The 19,603-nt window shown below is 40.2% G+C and overlaps 2 protein-coding genes across 2 annotated transcripts; one reads left to right on the top strand and one right to left on the bottom strand.

Moving 5' to 3' along the window:
• Window positions 1-126: 126 nt before the first annotated feature.
• On the top strand, window positions 127-9,758 carry LOC140377047 (long-chain fatty acid transport protein 1-like). Its single transcript, XM_072462319.1, has 13 exons — window positions 127-312; window positions 703-841; window positions 1,228-1,483; window positions 2,704-2,865; window positions 3,481-3,550; window positions 3,703-3,794; window positions 3,891-4,000; window positions 4,368-4,577; window positions 5,090-5,213; window positions 8,496-8,633; window positions 8,720-8,884; window positions 9,104-9,250; window positions 9,554-9,758. Exons 1-13 carry the CDS (start codon window positions 143-145, stop codon window positions 9,709-9,711), a joined length of 1,941 nt encoding a protein of 646 aa, XP_072318420.1. The 5' UTR covers window positions 127-142; the 3' UTR covers window positions 9,712-9,758.
• A 357-nt stretch (window positions 9,759-10,115) lies between these two features.
• On the bottom strand, window positions 10,116-14,393 carry LOC140377042 (zinc-binding protein A33-like). Its single transcript, XM_072462314.1, has 7 exons — window positions 14,198-14,393; window positions 12,613-12,708; window positions 12,307-12,543; window positions 12,204-12,226; window positions 11,845-11,957; window positions 11,590-11,771; window positions 10,116-10,733 (listed from the first exon to the last, which is right to left on the bottom strand). The coding sequence occupies exons 1-7, from the start codon at window positions 14,390-14,392 to the stop codon at window positions 10,152-10,154; spliced, it is 1,428 nt and encodes a 475-aa protein (XP_072318415.1). The 5' UTR covers window position 14,393; the 3' UTR covers window positions 10,116-10,151.
• Window positions 14,394-19,603: the final 5,210 nt, after the last annotated feature.

Raw genomic sequence — 19,603 nt, 5'->3', positions numbered from 1 at the left:
GCCAAACTCGAGGACATGAGATAACAAACACATGGCGCTTCAAGCCGGGACCTGCTCAGCTCCCTCCCCTCCGCCGCAGCTCTGATACCTGACTCAGGATCGTTTTGGGTCATTATTGAAGTCATTTTGGCGTGACTGCAGGATGCGTTTGCTTTCGGTTTTCCCGGTGTGTCTCGCGGCTCTTGGCGCGGCCGTACTTCTCTGCGTCCCCGGTGTTTGGAGCGTGTTGGCGGCGCTCGGGCTCTGTTTGGCCCCGAGGAGCTCCAGGAGGTTCATCCATGTAGCCCTGTCCACCATCAGAAGAGACCTCAGGTAATAGTCTCAGCACGGGACTGTACCAGCCTGTTAAGTGCTTTTTTGCTCTCTTAATTAGCCTTTTTAGATAGATTGATCCCTTTTTATTATTATCACACTCTACGGGACAATTTTGAAACCAAGCAGACTGAGATCCGACCAAATAGTTACAAATAATTTAACAAAAACCTTGGTCTAAAGAAAAATAGAAAAGCAAAACAAGTCGATGTGTAGATGTGTGTATATATATATATGCAATGTGTGAGCAAATGTGTCCAAGTCATTTCCCTTGTGAAGTTTGTCTAACAAATCCTATTACAATATTCTACTCGTTTGTTTCAGCTCAAATTATATTGTATTTTCTTTAACATTGTCCTTGTTGGTCATCCTTCTGGAACCCCTGGATAGGTGTCTGTTCTTCATTCTAAAAGTGAAGATGTCCATGAACCATCACGTCCAGAGGAAACACACAGTCCCAGAGCTGTTCGTTCAAACAGCGATGAAGCATCCGCACAGAACTGCCCTCATCTACGAGCCCACGGGAGAGGTAATGCACCACTTTCATAATAAGACCACCACTGATGGCATTAGAGGGTGTGTTGAATGCAAACTCGAACCAAACATGGACCTAACAGTGGTGGTATGTGGTTTTAACCTCAAATTCCTGAAAGTGACATATGTTCCTCTAAGCTGTTATTAACAAGTCAGAGCCTTTTGTGTGTGTTGTTTGTTCTGCTTACAATGTCTAAATGTGCATCTCTTGATCTGATTTAGCTCCAGTTTGTCACTTTATCATTAAGTTACATCAAATATCCCATTCTCCATTGCACCATCTCATCGCCGTATTCTTCCCAGATCTTTACATTTTGAGATTTGAAAAATAACCATGTTCTACTGATTTATTCACAGTACATTTCGTTGTGTTTCCGTTAGAGTTGGACTTTCGGCGGGCTGCTGGAGGAGTGCTATTCTGTGGCTCATTGGGCTCTGGAGCAGGGCTGGAACGAAGGGGACGTGGTGGCCCTGTTTTTGGAGACGTGTCCCACAGTGGTGCCCTTATGGCTGGGGCTGGCCATGGTCGGAGTGGAGGCTGCGTTCATCAACTGCAACCTCAGACGGGACCCTCTGCTGCACTGTGTCCGCGTGTCCGGGGCCAACGTTCTGGTGTTCGGGGCAGAGCTGACTGAAGGTAGCAACATTTTATTTGCACTTTGACAGTAAACAAAGGACTCTACTGGTGTAGCCTGTGTATTTCTTAATTGGACAACTTAATAAACAAATAAGCAAATAAAATATTGGTCATTTGGTGTGGCACAGAGGCATTTAAGAGGCACAGAAGAGAGCTGCCTGGGTTTCCTCTTCCAGGACTAGTGTGAATGAGATGCACCTTTATTTTGTGGCTAAACTGATGCTCAATGGGTACAAACAACTCTGGTTTAGTTGTGCCTTTTACAAAGTCAAACTGTATGAATGTATTATTTAGTTTAGAATCAACTGTCTGTGAATACAAGGCCAATAAGTAACAGAAATCCTTAGAGCAAAACTGTATGGATTCATGTAGTAAGTAAGTAAGTAAATAAGTAAATAAATAAAATAAATAAAATAAGTAAAATAAATAAAATAAATAAAATAAATAAAATAAATAAAATAAATAAAATAAATAAAATAAATAAAATAAATAAAATAAATAAATAAAGTAGGTTCAATAGGTCCAACCCATTGAGTCCATGGGCAAGTCATCTCAGTACTTAAATATGTGCTTGATTATTAGAGCATTGGTATTAGAGTGGGGAGAGAGGCTTTTGGTATGAATTTTGCTCTAAAAGTAAAATAAACAAACAAGCCACGTCTCCGTCAGCGTCTTGAAAAAGCACAACATAAATAGTTTATTTTAGTCTAGACTTTTTTTTGTCAGGGACCATGTACAAAATCAAATCTTCAAGAGAAAAGATGATCTGCACCAGATTTAACTACTGCTACTTTCAGTCTGCAGTCCCCCGGGGCAGGTGAATACATAACAACAATACTAAAAAGTATACATTTCATTATTAATATCAGTAAAATACAATATAGAACAAATAGTATTCTAAAATTACAGTTCAGACAGATAAAGACCAAAAACGTTGCCGTTGTTGGCGCCGTTGATGTGCTTTTTCAAGTTGTGAATATCTATGAACAATTTCAGATTGTTTGGAAGTTGAGTTCACTGTCTGATGATTAGAAAAGGAAAAGCCAATTGTGCGAAGGTAGAGTATTTTTTTTGGGATGGTACAATTTCTGCAAGCTGTGGATCGATCAAGTCGTTTTTTAAGGATTTTGAATAGAGTTCTTAGATTTGAATATAAAACAGTCAAAACTAAGCCTTCCATCCATCCATCATTTATTGTCATTGAAATTCTCCTTTTGTAGCCGTGCAGGACGTGAGAAGCTCTTTGGAGTCTGAAATGCTTTTGTTCCGCTGTGGAGGAGAGCAACAAGAGATGGAAAGTCTCCGCACTCACAACCTGGACGAGCTGCTGTCCCGCTCACCGAAACACAAACCCAACTACACCCTCAAGAAGGATTTTAATGGTAAGCTCCCGACCTTGGGGCAGCACTGTGCAATAAGATAATAGCTTAATAATAAGGTTATTGCTTTGCCTGTCGTTGGATGGTCTCGGCTGATGCCCTGATCAAGACTGGACAAACAATTGGACTGAATCAGCACTTAAATGACTTACAATCCTGGACAAGATCTTACTCTAATAAATAAAGCACCTGAAAATACTACTGACTAACACTAAAATAGGCCTCCATACCACAGTGTATCTCTGTGTTTTATTAATAGGCTGATTGCAACACAAGTTACAAGTCTTTTCCTGCCAGTAAGTTATGCAGCCAGATGTTACTTGCACACGAGGATACAGACGACACCAAAGCCAACATCATATTCACTTTAACACAAACTTGTAGTGTTTACATTTTATATATAATCTCCTGTCACTTTTATCTACAATATTAGATCATTTGTTTTGTCTTTTGTGCATTATTATGACTGTGTAATGGCCTGGCATTCCTCAGTGAACGTCTCAAGTCTTTGCTTGTAGGACCTGTCACACGCGCAGAAGTTATGGAGATAGAGACATTTTAGGAATGGTGCTGCACACTGCGAACAAAGGTTTTTAATCATATTTCTTCTGTGTGCAGACGTGTTGTTCTACATCTACACATCGGGCACAACAGGAATGCCCAAAGCCGCTGTAGTGGTGCACAGTCGGTGGGTTTAAGCTTATTATCATGAAGTTATTTGTTCTTTAATTAATGATGTTAACAGGCCAAGTGCAATATATGTGAAGTTAAATATTATGACACAAGCTGATGAAATGTCAGAGGTGTTTATGTAAATGATCTGTCCTGTTTATATTTTAGGTATTTTCGAATTGCTGCGTTTGGCTTTTACTCTTTCGGTTTGAAGAGCTCTGACAGACTGTACAATTGCCTGCCTCTCTATCACTCTGCAGGTCGCCCATCTCACACTCTCACACTCTATGTCGCAACTTACTATGCGTTGATCGTCATTACCGACAAAGCCAGCGTGAAACTGTGTGCATTTGCAGGGGCCATAATGGGAATGGGTCAGTGTGTCCTCTTCGGTATGACGATTGTGGTGAGGAAGAGGTTTTCCGCCAGCCGCTTCTGGGACGATTGTGTCAAACACCGATGCACTGTAAGTACGAACGTCCAAATCAATCGAACGCCATCAACTATAACATAAGTGGATCATTGACTTCCTGTTAAAAACTCCTCATAGAGACATCGTGACAAGCAGTGGATTGTGTATGTTTTTTATTTTAGAAAAGTGGCTTCGTGACATTTTAGAACTCTGCATGTGTCACTCGGAGTCAAAATGTTTCAAAGTTATCAGAACTAAATACAAGGATGTGGGTGGGGACAGGGGATAGGTGACAACAGAAATTTCCCGAGCACTCAAGCCTCAGTTTTAGGACAATACAAACGTGTAGGAATCAATCAAAATACAACTTTGATCAAGCACTGCTCTGTTCCCTTTAATTGTTGACGCTTGTTTTGTGCAGGTTGTCCAATACATAGGCGAGATCTGCCGGTATCTGGTCGCTCAGCCCGTTCGACCGTCTGAGGCTCAGCACCGAGTCCGCGTCGCCTTTGGAAACGGCCTCCGGCGGTCCGTGTGGGAGGAGTTTGTGCGGAGATTCAGGATCCCTCAAATTGGGGAGTTTTACGGCGCAACAGAATGTAATTGTAGCCTCATTAACATAGACGGAAAGGTACGATTTACGAGTTGTTTAAGTAAAATTAAGAGTTGCACAGTGGTGGAAGAAGTACTCAGTCGCGTTAGGCTACTAAAGTAAGAGTACGGGCATAAAAAAAAAGCATTTCACTGAGATTTTGAGAACTATTAAAGCTTCAAATGTGTGTCAATATGATCTTTCATTTGTGGTCAACAAAAGCTGCTGAATCAAACCTTAATGTATCTAGTAATTTGCATTTTTATAGTTTTGTTTGCTTAATGTCTTCAGATAAGAACATACTAAAAATGACCCCTTTGACAATTTCAGGTGGTCACAAACTCTAAATAAAAAACTTTTCAGTCCTTTAATAAAATGTACAGCTACTTCACTCTTAAATGTGGTAAAGTAAAAATTATTCACTGTAAAATGTACGTAAATGTAAGTAAAGTATGAATTACTTTTAAAAAATCTTACTTTCCACCACTGCAATTACATTAGCAATCATATGTAATCATGCATGTGTCATTTCCTTGTTTTTGCTTGTCCAGCCTGGAGCCTGTGGGTTCAACAGTCGTATTTTGCCCAGTTTTTACCCTGTAAGGCTGATGCGTACCCAGGAGAATGGAGAGATGCTCAGGGACAAACAGGGGCTCTGTGTGCCTTGTCAACCCGGTAACTCTCATATTTTCAACAAGAACAGAGGTGTCATTGGTGGATTAGCCAATGTATAATCTTTTAAAATAAACTCCCCAATGCGTGAATCTGTTGGTAAATTGGTTTAAATTGCCCATCGGCATTTACAACATGTTCAGGTCGTTGTCTATACCACATGGCAAAGGCTTGAAAAGTCAAGACCCAATAAAAACACACTGCCACGAAAATAAAATAAAAAAGTAAATAATAATATAATTAAAGATATATATAAATGAAAGATACATAAATTGGCAAGGTTTTTGTATTCATTTATTGTTTAATAGCTGTCCATTAGCATCGGGTACTTTCAAATTTCAACTATAATGAGTCATAACTATAAGCCATCCATCCATTTTCTACCGCTTGTTCCCTTTCGGGGTCGCGGGTGACTGGAGCCTATCCCAGTGACTTCGGGCCTTAGGCGGGGTACACCCTGGACAGTGGCCAACTTGTCGCAGTAACTATATGCAAATGTATATAACTTACAATCCTATGAAAATAAATACAGTTATTTATATGTTTAACGCAAATACACCAATACTTTCAGGTGAGATACAGTCGCAAGAAATGCAATGCAACAATAATGTGTAACTTTCACATATTGATTACGGTACAAACCAATGTGAGATGCTTTCTCACATAGATTCATACATCTGTGGAAATTAATGCATTTTGAGTTGCTTTTTGAAGCTAAAAACACTGCTTTGTTCCATTAGATTCTGTGATAAACGATTCCATGCTCGCGTGGCTCCTATCATCACTGTACATTGACGCTCTCTATTTACAATTTGCCTTGTAGAATAATAGTAGAAAAAACTTCAGTTGTAGTCATCTGGACTCAGTTAGAAAAAATAGACGTTTCGACTCTCATCCAAGAGTCATTGTCAATAAAAGAATTTAGATCGAGAACTCCGATATTAATACTGTTCTGTGGTAAGACCCGCCCATTGGGCGGAGCCTTCCTGAAGTAGAAAGAGTTGTTTGTTTCAACAGAAACTCCCCCCTTGTATCTACTGAGCTAACCTATTCAGAATTTTAATGGGCTATTAGAATCCTCTTTGTCTTTGTGAGACCCTGGCTCAACCACCCTGAGTACCTGATTAGCATCTAAATGTCCTGGTCCTGGTCCTCTACCTTTCCAGGGGTTCAGTATACCATTATAGATACCAGGAAGATTGAAGAAGAAGATTGACTCTGTATTACAGACTGTATCCTGGTGAAGCCATGCCCTGCATTTATGGCCTTCCAAAAATACACAAAAAGGAGGTTCCACTCAGACCCATAGTGTGCAGCAAAGATTCTATCACTTACAATGTGGCCAAGCATTTAACAACTATATTGGCTCCGCTTGTGGGGAATTCGGAACATCATGTGGAAAACACGCACAACTTTGTGGATAAAGTGAAACATCTCCAACTGGACCCAGATGACCTCATGGTTTCATATGATGTTGTGTCCCTGTTCACCTGCATCCCGACCACTGATGCAGTAGCAGCAGTGAGGATCAGACTGCAGGAAGACACCACCCTACAGGAAAGGACCAAACTGACACCTGAACACATATGTAAACTGTTGGACATCTGTCTGAACACCACTTACTTTCAATTCCGGGGACAATTTTACAGACAGATTCATGGCTGTGCCATGGGCTCGCCCGTCTCTCCCATAGTGGCCAACCTGTACATGGAGCACTTTGAGAAGAAGGCACTGGCCTCATTCTCAGGCACAGCTCCAAAACTGTGGCTCCGCTATGTCGATGATACTTTTGTAACAATCAAGAAACAAGAGCTGGAAACCTTCTCTGATCACATCAATGCTGTGGACCCACATATCAGGTTTACAAGAGAAGACGCTAAGGAGAATCGCTTGGCCTTTCTTGATTGTTCCACGATCAGAAGAGAGAACGGGAAACTCCAAATAGAAGTATATAGGAAACCTACACACACGGACCAGTATCTGCTCTTTGGTTCCAACCACCCACTACAGCACAAGCTGGGTGTGATCAGAACCTTACAACACAGAGCTCAAGGTGTGCCCACCAGCTCAGAGGGCAAGAAGAAAGAGGAAAAACATGTCCGAAATGCCCTCTCAGCCTGTGGTTACCCCGCTTGGGCTCTCAACAGAGTGAAGAGAACCAAGAAGCAGGACAAAAGGGAAACTGAACAGAGAAGGAAGGGTGTTTCTATCCCTTATGTGTCTGGCCTGTCGGAAAAACTGCAGAGAATTTTTAGACAACACGAAGTCCCTGTTTATTTTAAACCAGGAAACACTTTAAGACAAAAACTGGTTCACCCAAAGGACAAGTTGCCGACTCAAAAACAGAGCAATGTAGTTTATTCGATCCAATGCAGTGAAGAAAGTTGTAAAGAACGTTACATAGGTGAGACAAAACAGCCTCTACACAAGAGGCTTTATCAGCACAGAAGAAATACAAGTTCAGGACCTCAGAGTGCCGTGCATCTCCATCTTGAAGCCTCTAATCACTCGTTTGAAGACGGTGAGGTGAAGGTTTTAAGCAGGGAGAAAAGATGGTTTGAAAGAGGAGTCAAGGAAGCTATTTTTGTTAAAAAAGAAAGACCTTCTTTAAACAGAAATGGAGGGCTAAGATTCAATCTCCCTGGTATCTATAATGGTATACTGAACCCCTGGAAAGGTAGAGGACCAGGACCAGGACATTTAGATGCTAATCAGGTACTCAGAGTGGTTGAGCCAGGGTCTCACAAAGACAAAGAGGATTCTGATAGCCCATTAAGATTCTGAATAGGCTAACTCGGTAGATACAAGGGGGAGTTTCTGTTGAAACAAACAACTCTTTCTACTTCAGGAAGGCTCCGCCCAATGGGTGGGTCTTACCACAGAACAGTATTAATATCGGAGTTCTCGATCTAAATTCTGTTATTGACAATGACTCTAGGATGAGAGTCGAAACGTCTATTTTTTCTAACTGAGTCCAGATGACTACAACTGAAGCTTTTTCTACTATGGAACACGCCTGGACGAATGAGGGATTACACCGACTTGTAGAATAATGAGTATTTTTACTGAAATATTGTAACGATATTTCTTAAAAAGTATGTTTTTGCACACAATATCTCTGTCACCCAAAGCCAAAAGAGTTGCTTGTTCATTTGAGTAGCACTTGTTCTCAAAGCACATTTTAGAGCTTTGTTCAGCACAAACTGTAGTTTTTCTATTCAATGACATCATTCTAACCCTGAGCATGTATTGTACTGTTTGAAATGGATATTTTTCTCCCCCCAGGTCAGCCCGGCATGTTAGTTGGCCGCATTGACAACAAGGATCCACTGAGGAGATTTGATGGCTACGTTGATGGCGATTCGACCGATCAGAAAATAGTGCACAATGTTTTTAAGACGGGAGACTCTGCTTACATCTCAGGCACGTTTTTTAAAACCTAAACAAGCGACATTTCAAAGCGACGTGTGACAAAATGACAAATCCTCCCTGTTTTCATTGTGTTGCAGGCGACGTAATGGTGATGGACGAGTATGGCTACATATATTTCAGGGACCGCAGTGGAGACACATTCCGTTGGAGAGGGGAGAACGTCTCGACCACAGAGGTGGAGGGCGTCCTGAGCGGGCTGCTGGGACATGCTGACGTTGCCGTGTACGGAGTCTCTGTGCCAGGTATGATAGAGTTACAAATATTTAGGAAGTCAAGCATAAGTTAACATACAAAACAGAGCTAAACCCATTGAAGGAGTCATGTATTGTCTCTATTGGAGGATCATTTACGTCTTAAAAAGTTTCACAGATGCATTTACACAGTATTTATCACATTTTGAGATGTTTTTCCGACGTGAATTGTGCTGCTACTGAAAAACCTGCACATGTATTTGTCCGTAGGCGTCGAAGGAAAGGCTGGTATGGCCGCGATTGGTTACACTGGAGGCTCCTTTGACCTTGCCACGTTTTTAGTACGTGTAAAGAAGACTCTTCCCTCTTTCGCTCGCCCTCTGTTCCTCCGTCTGATGTCTGCCGTCGAAACCACAGGTGAGACAATGACATCAACAGTACAGAGAAAAAACAGCTATTAGTAGACAAGCTTTTTTTCTAGTAACCTTCTGAGTTTTTATGGTTTTGTTTATTTTTTTTACTGATTTTGCTTCATTTTGAGACACTTCTGCCATTGGCTTGGAATAGGAATTTGAACAGGAAGTCAATGGAAGCGTTTCAGATACAAGAATGTAAAATAAAGATCTGTGTGTCATATTTTAACACTAAACAACACCCCAGGAAAGCACATGTCTTCACAAAATTTGACATATACTTTTGTTGATTTGCTTTCTTCCAAAGGTACCTTCAAAATAACTAAAGCTAAATTGCAGCGAGAAGGATACGAGCCACAAAAGTCCAGTGAAAAGTTGTACTTCCTGGATATTCGGGCGGATCGTTACGTGGAGGTCACTGATGAACTGTGTCAAGAAATAACAGAGGGAAGAATCCGCGTATGAGAATAAACATGATGTATAGTGAAGAGACTACCTGTAAAATATATTCAAATGCTTTGTAAATAAATTAATAATCATGTATGTTCAGCTATGGGGCATTTTATGTATATTACAATTACAAATTAGGGTTCAGACTGAAGCGGGATCACTAAACTTTTCAGTCTGCAAAACCCCAAAATACTCTACATGTAAAATATATACTTGAGATTTGGCCATTTCAAGGCAATAATAAATAAATCAGGTGTATTATTACAAATTTAAAAGGATTAATATTTGATGTCAACCCAGTTTTGTCAACAACGTACTGTTTACATACAGAATAAAACCTAAAATAAGACACAGTATGTTTTTGTTTTATTGAAACCCTAAGACACAATCATTCATTTACATTTTAAAGACATGTCAAATTGGGGCCTTCATCTGACAAAATAATACATGCTTAATTATCCATGTTTTATCTGACTGCAGGCGTCAGTGTTCTTCTTTTGTAACCTGAACAGTGACACGTGGTACTCATCACAGAATTGTATCTTTCCTGGCGTTGGTTTGATGGTTGGTTTAGTTTTAATAAGCACCTTTTTGACAACACGCTTCTTTGTTTCCGTGTTCTTTTCTTGGCCATTCGACTCTGTCTCTGTGATACAATCTTCTACAATATCCCCGTCCAAAGTGACACTGATGCCGGTTTCTTTTGGCTCAATAGAGAGACTCCCGGTGTTAGAACTCGTCTCAAAATATGGGTAAACCGTCTCGCTGAAAGGATGTGTGAATGTAAAAATGCTTGTATTAGTTTCTGCATTGTGAAACTCCAGGATGCCGCCGTCCCAGTCCAGCCTCACGTGGATCCTCTTCAGTGGACGTGAGGCGCTGTAAGGCAGGGCCCGGGCAGGCGCGGTCAGGGCCAAACACTGGCCGTCCCGCAGACTCATGCACCACAGGCCGGACTCGGGACACGCCTCGACCTGGACTCGTCTCGGGACGGACTGGGATGCCACACCCACAATCCAGTTCTCGCAGTGGCCGACCTGTTCAAAACGACCACAGATGTTTCAGACACGCGCCATGTCCCACTTGGTTTGCATTCACATTTTGAGGCACGTTCAGTCCTGATGTAGGTTTGGCTCTGATCTGGTTCTGGTTCTGGTTCTGGTTCTGGTTCTGGTTCTGGTTCTGGTTCTGGTTCTGGTTCTGGTTCTGGTCTGGGCCAGGTTTAGTTACAAGTTTAGGCTCAGTTTAGTCCAAATTTGGATGCGATATGTGCGAGTGTGAAGCCAGAGCACAATAATATATCAGTAAGATTCAGTTGTGATTAGCTGTGGAAAGCAAGTAGAAAATGTAACAATCACACATTGCAATTTTATGGCAAAAGTACTTCCTTTCTAAACTATCACATGTAAAAAAAACAGGCCAAGTCAAATGCATTTACTCCATGTTAAAAAGTAAGAATAATGCTCATTTAAAATAATATTACTCACATTAGTGGCCCAAATAACTACTCAAATAACTGTGTTTGGAGAAACTATTACTTGTCGAGGACTGAGTAAAAGTTTGGACATAAAATATATTTCAATTATGATTTATGCTTTTAGTTAATGTAATCGGACAAAAAAAATATTAAAAATGCACCGATTCTAGTATTTTCACACATGAACATCATATCTGAAGGAGCAGAAAGAGTTCAGTCTGTAATGTTTTTGCCACTGTAGAGTTACACACCAACAACCAAAACATTTACCAAAGGAACTTTGTTACTTCAAACAAAACATTACTGGAGTAGGAGTATACATATAATATCACTACCCATCTCTGGGTTTACGTTACCAAAATACTGAAGTCCTGAGAATTCTGTAAAAATAGCCACACATTGGTAAATGCTCCCACCTCGATGTCCCAGCAGTGCTCCCCTGAGCTGAAGCCTTCTCTGGCCAGGACAGAGGCGCAGGCCTGAAAGCGTTCAGGATGGTCCGGGACACACACAGCCTCTTGTGAGATGTGGGCAGTGTTCAGGGGGAAAGGCACATTCAGGCCTTGTCCCGCCGTCCTGGGATCTAGAGTCACCGGAGCTACAAAATAATGCTGATCAAAGAAGAGTCTGGACAGAGCAGGAGGAGGATGATACAGTTCGAAACGACTTACTGTAGAGGGCGCTGTGTTTCATCTTATTCCAAACTGAGAATTTAAGATTGCCCAGATGTTTAGCCACATTCATGAGAAAAGATGTCTTTGGCTTTTTCAACTCAGCACAGTGCCTTCAATTTAAATAAAGAGACAGTTCAATAAAATACATTTGTGAAACAAATCATTTGATTGTGGATAAATTAAACGCCTATCAGTAGTTCAATTCAAATGTTAAACTAAAATAGATTATTGCTCAGGGAATTTATTTGGTTAGTATTAATAACTGTAATTTTGAAGGTCGCAGAAACACAATCACACATTTCCACAATGATTGTCAATTAAAATATCAAATATCAAACATCAAACAAGTACTGTACCTTTTGTTGGGAACTTGATAGTCCTGAGAAGAGAAATGCTTTCATGTTTTAAAGCGTACTTAGAGGTGCAATATGTAACTTTTCTGATGGAGAATGAATTCACCTTCAAAAACTGGACTCCAAATCCACCTGTGTCAAGTTCTGCTTCTGTCAGTCGAATCCTCTGCTCCAAAGACGTGACCGCTTCATCCATGACTTTGGTTTGCTCTTTTAATTTATCTAACACTTCATCCTTGTCCTGTTTCAATACAAGCAGTCTGTCTACTTCCTCCTTCTGCAACATTTGACGAAGCTGTTCAAATTCTTTCTTTATTTGCTCCTCCGCGACATCTGCCACAACCTTGTGATGAATAAAAGAAGATGAAATGTACATGTTAGAGATGTAATATTGTTGCTGATGTAGGCTTACCTGGTTGTGTTTGGAAACTTGCTGATAATTTTGAGTCACTTTGTCAATGACAGTTATCTTCTGCTTCAGATTGTTTAGTGAAGCACTCAGCTCCCCCTAGTGGACAGAATTAATAGTATGTCGGTTTATCCCTCATTCGTCCAGGCGTGTTCCATTGTAGAAATGAATAGTGTCAATTACAAGAGAATGACTTCGATACTTTGAAACTACAAGGGTAATTATGTTATGAAAACGTTATGGCACAATATATTTATTCTATGTAAACATTTGTCATTAGTTCTATTTTATTCTACATTTATTAGGGATAGGAATCTATTAAATAAATAAATCACAAATGAATCGTAAATTTGACAAAAATATATTGCAATTAAAATAAAAAACAGACCCTCATCAATCACAGTTGATTGCGAATTTATACATTACATATTTAAACAAATGAATGAGAGGTTGGCACTTTAAATATGTCTTCAATGACAAAGCTGTTTATAATAGTCTGTGTGTTTGTGCATTCAGCTTGACAGGCCTGTGAATAAATTAACTGTGAGGCTCAATATTACTAGTCCACTTGATTCATTTAGTTGGTTGTGTTTGAGGACACAGACACACAGGAGCAATGTGACTGCGCACAGACATGCAGGGGAGGGTCAAATGAATCAGTGTTAATACATTTTAATGGCATTAAAGGAAAATTAATAATATGTTAATGTGTCAATTTTCCTTCATCTGAGGTATGAGGCTCTGCTGTATGCTGTTGCCTTAAGGATTGTAACCGTAATCACGCTAACTCAGATTTCAAGATGAAATTAACCCCAAGCATTTAGGATTAACACAAGGTGGAATCTTTTTGAACTGCAAAGTCTAAATAAGTATAGGGTTGTTCCTTGTTGAAATAACCTCTCACTGGTAACATGCTGTGGGCTGGTGGAGAGTATACACACTGGATACTGTGTGGGCGAAATGAGTCTTAGAAGAGCCTGGCAGTTATTTGGCATCTCTGTGCTGCTGTTGGGTTTGAGATAGTGTCCAAGTGATGTTACTTTCAGCAAAAACAGTTGGTTTTCTGCATATCTAAACAGTACTGCGGGCTCTAAGCGACTCTCTCTCCAGCATTATGAAGATTGTGTCAACCGCAGAGAGTGGTGGGTGGCAGCAACAGGATTCAGACTCGTCAAGGACTTTGTTAAGTGCATGAAGATTCAAGACATATTTATTCCTTCTCATATTTTTATTATAGAGTAGTAAGGGTGGGTGATATGAGAACAAAAAATCATGTAAACTTTATTTAAATTGTAATTGGTTAAATCCAACTGCAGAGCCCTGCTTACCTAACGTGGGTCTTAATTTGAGCGTGAAGATGAATTCAAGAGAAAAATAGTGAATCACAATATTTCGATTTACCCTATTTTAAGCTCTACACAGCAGTGTACAATAGACAGTAAATTAGTTAATAGTGATTTCAAATCATGCATTTTGGGGAAAATGAACAAAATCTATTCCAAGTATCGGCTCAAAAACATTGGTAGACCTTATCGACCAATAGAAGTCGATCTCTATTCCGTGCGATTCCATTGGATCACATGCCTACCTTACAGTCAGCTGCAGCTTCGGACAGAAGGTAAACCCGGTGTTGTGAGTGGTCCTCCTCTGCACAGTGTGGACACAAAGGTTGCAGGTCGTCCAAACAGAACACAGAGAGAGGCGCATAATGATCCCTGCAAAGGTCAGAGAAGTCACCGGGAGACGCACAGGCCATGGATCCTCCACTGCAGAGCTGCTCCATCTGGAAGTAAGTTTGTAAGACATAAACATGAAGGGAAGGTCAGGTTGTATACGTGGTGGTTGTGGCATAATATGTGCAGAAGACATCTCTTGAAGCATTGCAGTCTGGGAGATCTGCTTACAGTCTCCATTTCCCACTTGCCCTCCAGAGGCAGCCATACATCACACACTGTCAGAGTTGACGTTTATGACCCTATAATTTTGTGTCCCAGGCGCAAATTCAACGCCGGGCCTTCACTTGTCACCTATTAGCGCGTCCCTCTTACAAGAAAGTGAGAATTTGGTCATTGGAAAACACAAATGAAGTAGATGTGATGAAGCAATTCAGAGCAGCACCGGAAGTTTGGTTTGTGAAGCAGCTCAGTAGCAGAACATGTACAGTATGTGAGATATGTTTGAAGTATTTAGTTTCAATGGCTTTTAACATGTCAGATCCTGAACACAAATAGAACACTAATAAGTACCAAGTCATGTGAGAAATATACTGTACAGCTCTATATATATAGAGCTGCAGACAGCCTTATTTACTCAGCTTAATCAGTGTTGCTATGGTTGTTTGGCTGAGGAAAATCAGTCCCCTGAACACACCACTACATTATACTTTATATCATTCTAATAAAACTTAACATTATAACAGATTTAAGTTAAGTAAGTACGGCATTTCAATTGTAACATTTCAAGGTGCACTATGTCACTTCTCTGGTGGGTGGGTTTGCCACTTGCTTGTCTCCATGGAAATGTTGCTGCTTCTTTTTTAATATGACAAAAAACAACCAGAGCATGCTGCTGCAGCAAGTTCAGACCATGAAACATGCAATACTTTACTAGAACGTGTTCCTTATATTTCTATCTGGATCAGTTGGTTGGATGTATGAAGTTATTAGAGCAGAATGGATTTATAAATAAGTGCTTTGTGGATAAACATGACATTTCATACGTTTTCTTATCTAGAGTAAAAACATTACCCATTTGGTCAATTTTTAAGACCCTTTTTTCAAAAATGTATCGTAATGAGTGAATAGTATTGGCATATACATCGTCTCGCGAGGGTCTTGGCAATACCCAGCCCTAGTGTCCACCAGTCAGAGCAACAGCGCCATGGCGACAAGCACCAAATGTTACATAGATTAATTGACCCCTGAATGTACAAAGCTGACCACTGATATCTAATTACTTTCAAGTTATCTGAAACCAGCAATCCAACCCATTGTTTGGACCCAGATTCTGATGATGTGACAATAGTGTTGTGCACAGACTTGGCACAAAAGCTGCAACGCAACAAAAAGCAAATTTGGCTCCAAGTTCATCTTTGTAACTCTGAGAGTTCATGGGCATAAAATGGCCCCGATCCAGAGTGCTGAGGGGATGAAGTACGAGCTAAGACTTGAAGGACTTTAGGAGTTCTCTTAAACCACTTTTACAACAGTGGTCTTGTGTTACTGTCAGTTAACACAATGCACCTGTCAGCGGCGGGGGGAATCTAAATACTGGCTGTGTGGGATACCGAGAAAACATGCAGTACTCACTCTGACCGATGAGGCCAAGTGCATGAAGTTTATGGAAATTGTAGTAAATAATCTTGTACAGCGGAGTTTACAGAGAGGAAATGTAACAGCTGTGTCTAGAATATTTATTCTATTTGCTTTGCTTTTGTAATTCTGACATCAATGATCTGAAATTGCCTTGTAGCCAATATGCCTTTACTCAAAAAACAAATACATAAATGACCCTAAATACATATATTATACCATGTTTTTCCCCCTACTAAATATGTTATAATAAATGAATAGATCAGTGAAATAGATCAATAAATTATGTGTTTTGGGGTAAAAATATTTGAGATGATTTAACTTTTGTGAGTGTCGTCTTATCCCTTGGACCACCCTAAACTATTTAACAGCTACTGAAAATGAGCATTTACTTGTGAACTATGCCTCTCACTACAAATAGCTGTTGTTTTTCTACAGCCTGCATGTCTACGTTGTTATTAGATTCTTTAAATCCTTTGAGTTGTTCCTTCAATCTGGCCTTTTTGACTTTGTTTCGGAAACATCCCACATCAGACTGTCCCTCATTTGGCTCTTTAACCATAATTCGTGAGTTTTTGGTCCAACATTTCCCCCTGGACTAGATTATCCAAGTGTGGCACCGTTGTGAAAGTGACACGTCTCATCCAAAATCTACTCCCTACTATATTCAGACAATGTGTATTTGTGTCAGTGAAGTATTTTCTGAGATAAGTCAAGTTTATACATGAGGAGACACGGCTGGATCAAAGCAAAGTGCGAAAAGCTTCATACGAGTGTAGCTAATGCCAAAGCTCAGAATATTTAAAATACTAAACACAAAAAGAATTGAAACAAGACCAGAGAGAAATAAAGACTAAAGAAATCAATACAAAAGAAAGACCGAGACACACAAACGTCAAAATAATTGGTCCAAAGTCAGTCAAATTTGTCCAATTTCAAGTTAGGTCCCAGTGTGATTTTCCCCATAGTCCGTATGTTATAATGTCAGTCCAGTCCTTGATTCTTGGTGCAGTTTGAGAGATTCATTTATTTGTAATGGCCTTCTTTTCTACCGCATGAAGTATGTTCCAAAGGTATTCATCTACTGTGTCCGTGGCAGGAGTTTTGAGGCCCCCATACATAGTTCTGAAATCAGGTGGGCCGGTGGTGTCAAAGACAGTCTGCAGCAGTTTGTTCATCTCAGTCCAATATTTTTGAGCAACAGGACAGTCCCCTAAAACGTGGTAATGGTGGGCCTTAAGGCAACCACAGTTTCTCCATCAGTTAGAATTTCCCTGTGAATAGTGAGCACATGACACGATTTCCCCACAGAAATCCCTCCAAACATAATCTAATTAGCAGAGTAGCTGCCTAAATTGTTTATAGAATTGAGATATCATTCCCCTTGAAGTCGGTCAAAGGGTTACGGTGGTCTTGGTTGTAAAAATGTTTAACATATCAAAGCTTTTCATGTAATTTTCTTTAACAATCTGGTAAAAAACCTTTATACCGTTTGTTATCCAGACTTTGAAAGCACAGATTTCCCCCAAGTGTTCTCCACTTCCTCCAAATGACTCAACCGTTTGTCATCTGCCTGTAAATTACTCTCAGTATTTCTCCATTGACCTTCATATTCCGGATCACACCGGTACAACAACGCTCTGATTTGAGCTGAAATAAGGTAAACCCGAAACCTCCTTTTTCTTTTTAAATTTGTCGAGTTTTGAACTGGATACAAGGTTTTTTGCTTTGCCAAACAAATCTTGAAATTGTTTTATTCCAATCCTCGAACAGTCAGCCCTAAGCTTTTCATAGAAAGGAAATTAATACAGGGCAAAAGGTCAAGCTCATTATTTTGGTTTTGGTTGATATCTGCTCAGCTTCATGTTGCCATATTTGTTTATGGCACAGCTAGTCCACTGCTTTCCTGCTGATTTCCTTTGTGTAGACCTCATTTAGATCCTGCCGTGTCTCACACAAACTCCTCACTGTCCACCACTCACCTCTGACACACTGTTTGTGCCATTGCGGCCATTATTCCTGCCTTGTTATTTTTGTGCTGTTACACTCCATAGATTTTGCCCATTTGGACCTTTGATTGTCACATGCTTCACTGAAAACCTTCAGCCCTATCATTTCTATCTGCTGAAATTGTCAACCCATCATGCATTCTCACTGTGTTGTCCAGTTATTATATTTTTTGATAAACAAGGACACATGTGAACCTAAATTAGATGTATTTCACACTGGGATCCCTTCAGCCCACTGCTTTGTCTGTCTCTGGCAAGATTTCTCGATTGCCATTGGGAGTTTAATGGTTTATTTCAAGTCTCTGGCTTAATGTCTCTTTGATAGAGAAGTTTTTGTGGCTGATGCAGATACAGATACATAGTTTTATCTGTGTCACACATCTTGATTAGTTCTAAAGATATATTTATTTAATCCTCACCACTGGGATGTTTCCGGCGCTGCACTTCATCAGACATTAAGTGTAGCTCGGAGCACACCTGTTATTCAGCTGCATGATCAGTGGTCACATGATCACACGTTTATAATGTGTTTTTTTATAAAAATCTCTGATTGTGTTAATTGTAAATGTATAAAGAGTTGTGCTAAAATGTGAGCTCATCGTGCGCCTAAATAACAGGTTTGCTACACTAAATGTCTGATGAAGGACGGCTCCCGAAACATGGTGAGAATTAAATAAATATATCCCTGAAGCTAATCGAGTTGTGCGGATCATCTCTCTTCTTAATTGTGACTATGTCTTTGTGACCCTGCACACTCATCTTTAGGATGGATGTGCATGCCGCTCTCTTCTTTTATCATTTTATATGTGGCCTTTAGAGGTAATTATTAAAGCTATCAGCTCGTTCTGAGAGTTCACACAGTTCAAACCGGATCAACAGGAACGGAGCGTGAGGGAAAGCAGACGGCATGTGCTTTGTGTGCCATGTGTGTTGAGCAAAAACAGAAAATTACACTGTATCATAATTTTTTTAACTCTCAGACTGGCCGATCGACACAGGGCCAAATTCAACTATTCAACTGTGTGTTGTCACATTACTTACCCCTATGGTTTTCACTGTGGAGATAATAAATAGCTTACATTCCTTCAATATTAATTTGTTGCCAATTCAATTTACAACTTGGATCATGTGACAATGGCCTCTGTCTGCTAAAGTGCATGTTGCATAACACAAACAGGGCAGATTTAAGTAAAATAGTGACACATGTTCTGCAGTGTGGTGCAGAAGAATACACTGCTCCTAATGAGTCATGAAGGAGTAATAACCATCTCCACTAAATTACCGGGCTATTACCCTCCACACTGCATTTATTATTCACTCTCACTTCATTGTCACCAAGGAAATAATAATTAGTAGGTTATTAGTATTACATCACTTTACTTAATCATGACAAAAAGAGTATAATTAAAAACTAGCAAAACTGTTCCCTTTCACCGTGTTTTTTCCTCTGTTAATCGACTTTGCGCCTTTTCTTTGACTGTCAAGTCACTGTTATATCCGGTCACATAGAAATTTACCAAAATAAAATGTTTAAAGTGACACGAAGTTATTTTGCAAGACACTTTCCTCCAGAAGTCCTGCCAGAACAGCCTGTACACGCCCTTTCTGCTCTGGATCTGGAGGGCTCTTAAAGGGGAAGGCGAGGGAGCCTAAAATGATACTTGTTGACGTGTT

The sequence above is a fragment of the Eucyclogobius newberryi genome, unplaced genomic scaffold (assembly GCF_026437365.1).
Source record: "Eucyclogobius newberryi isolate DKJ021-1_F unplaced genomic scaffold, fEucNew1.0.hap1 SCAF_4, whole genome shotgun sequence".
Taxonomy (NCBI): Eukaryota; Metazoa; Chordata; class Actinopteri; order Gobiiformes; family Gobiidae; genus Eucyclogobius; species Eucyclogobius newberryi.
Note: the sequence above shows the minus strand (reverse complement) of the source record. Positions and strands in the feature narration are given on the sequence as shown.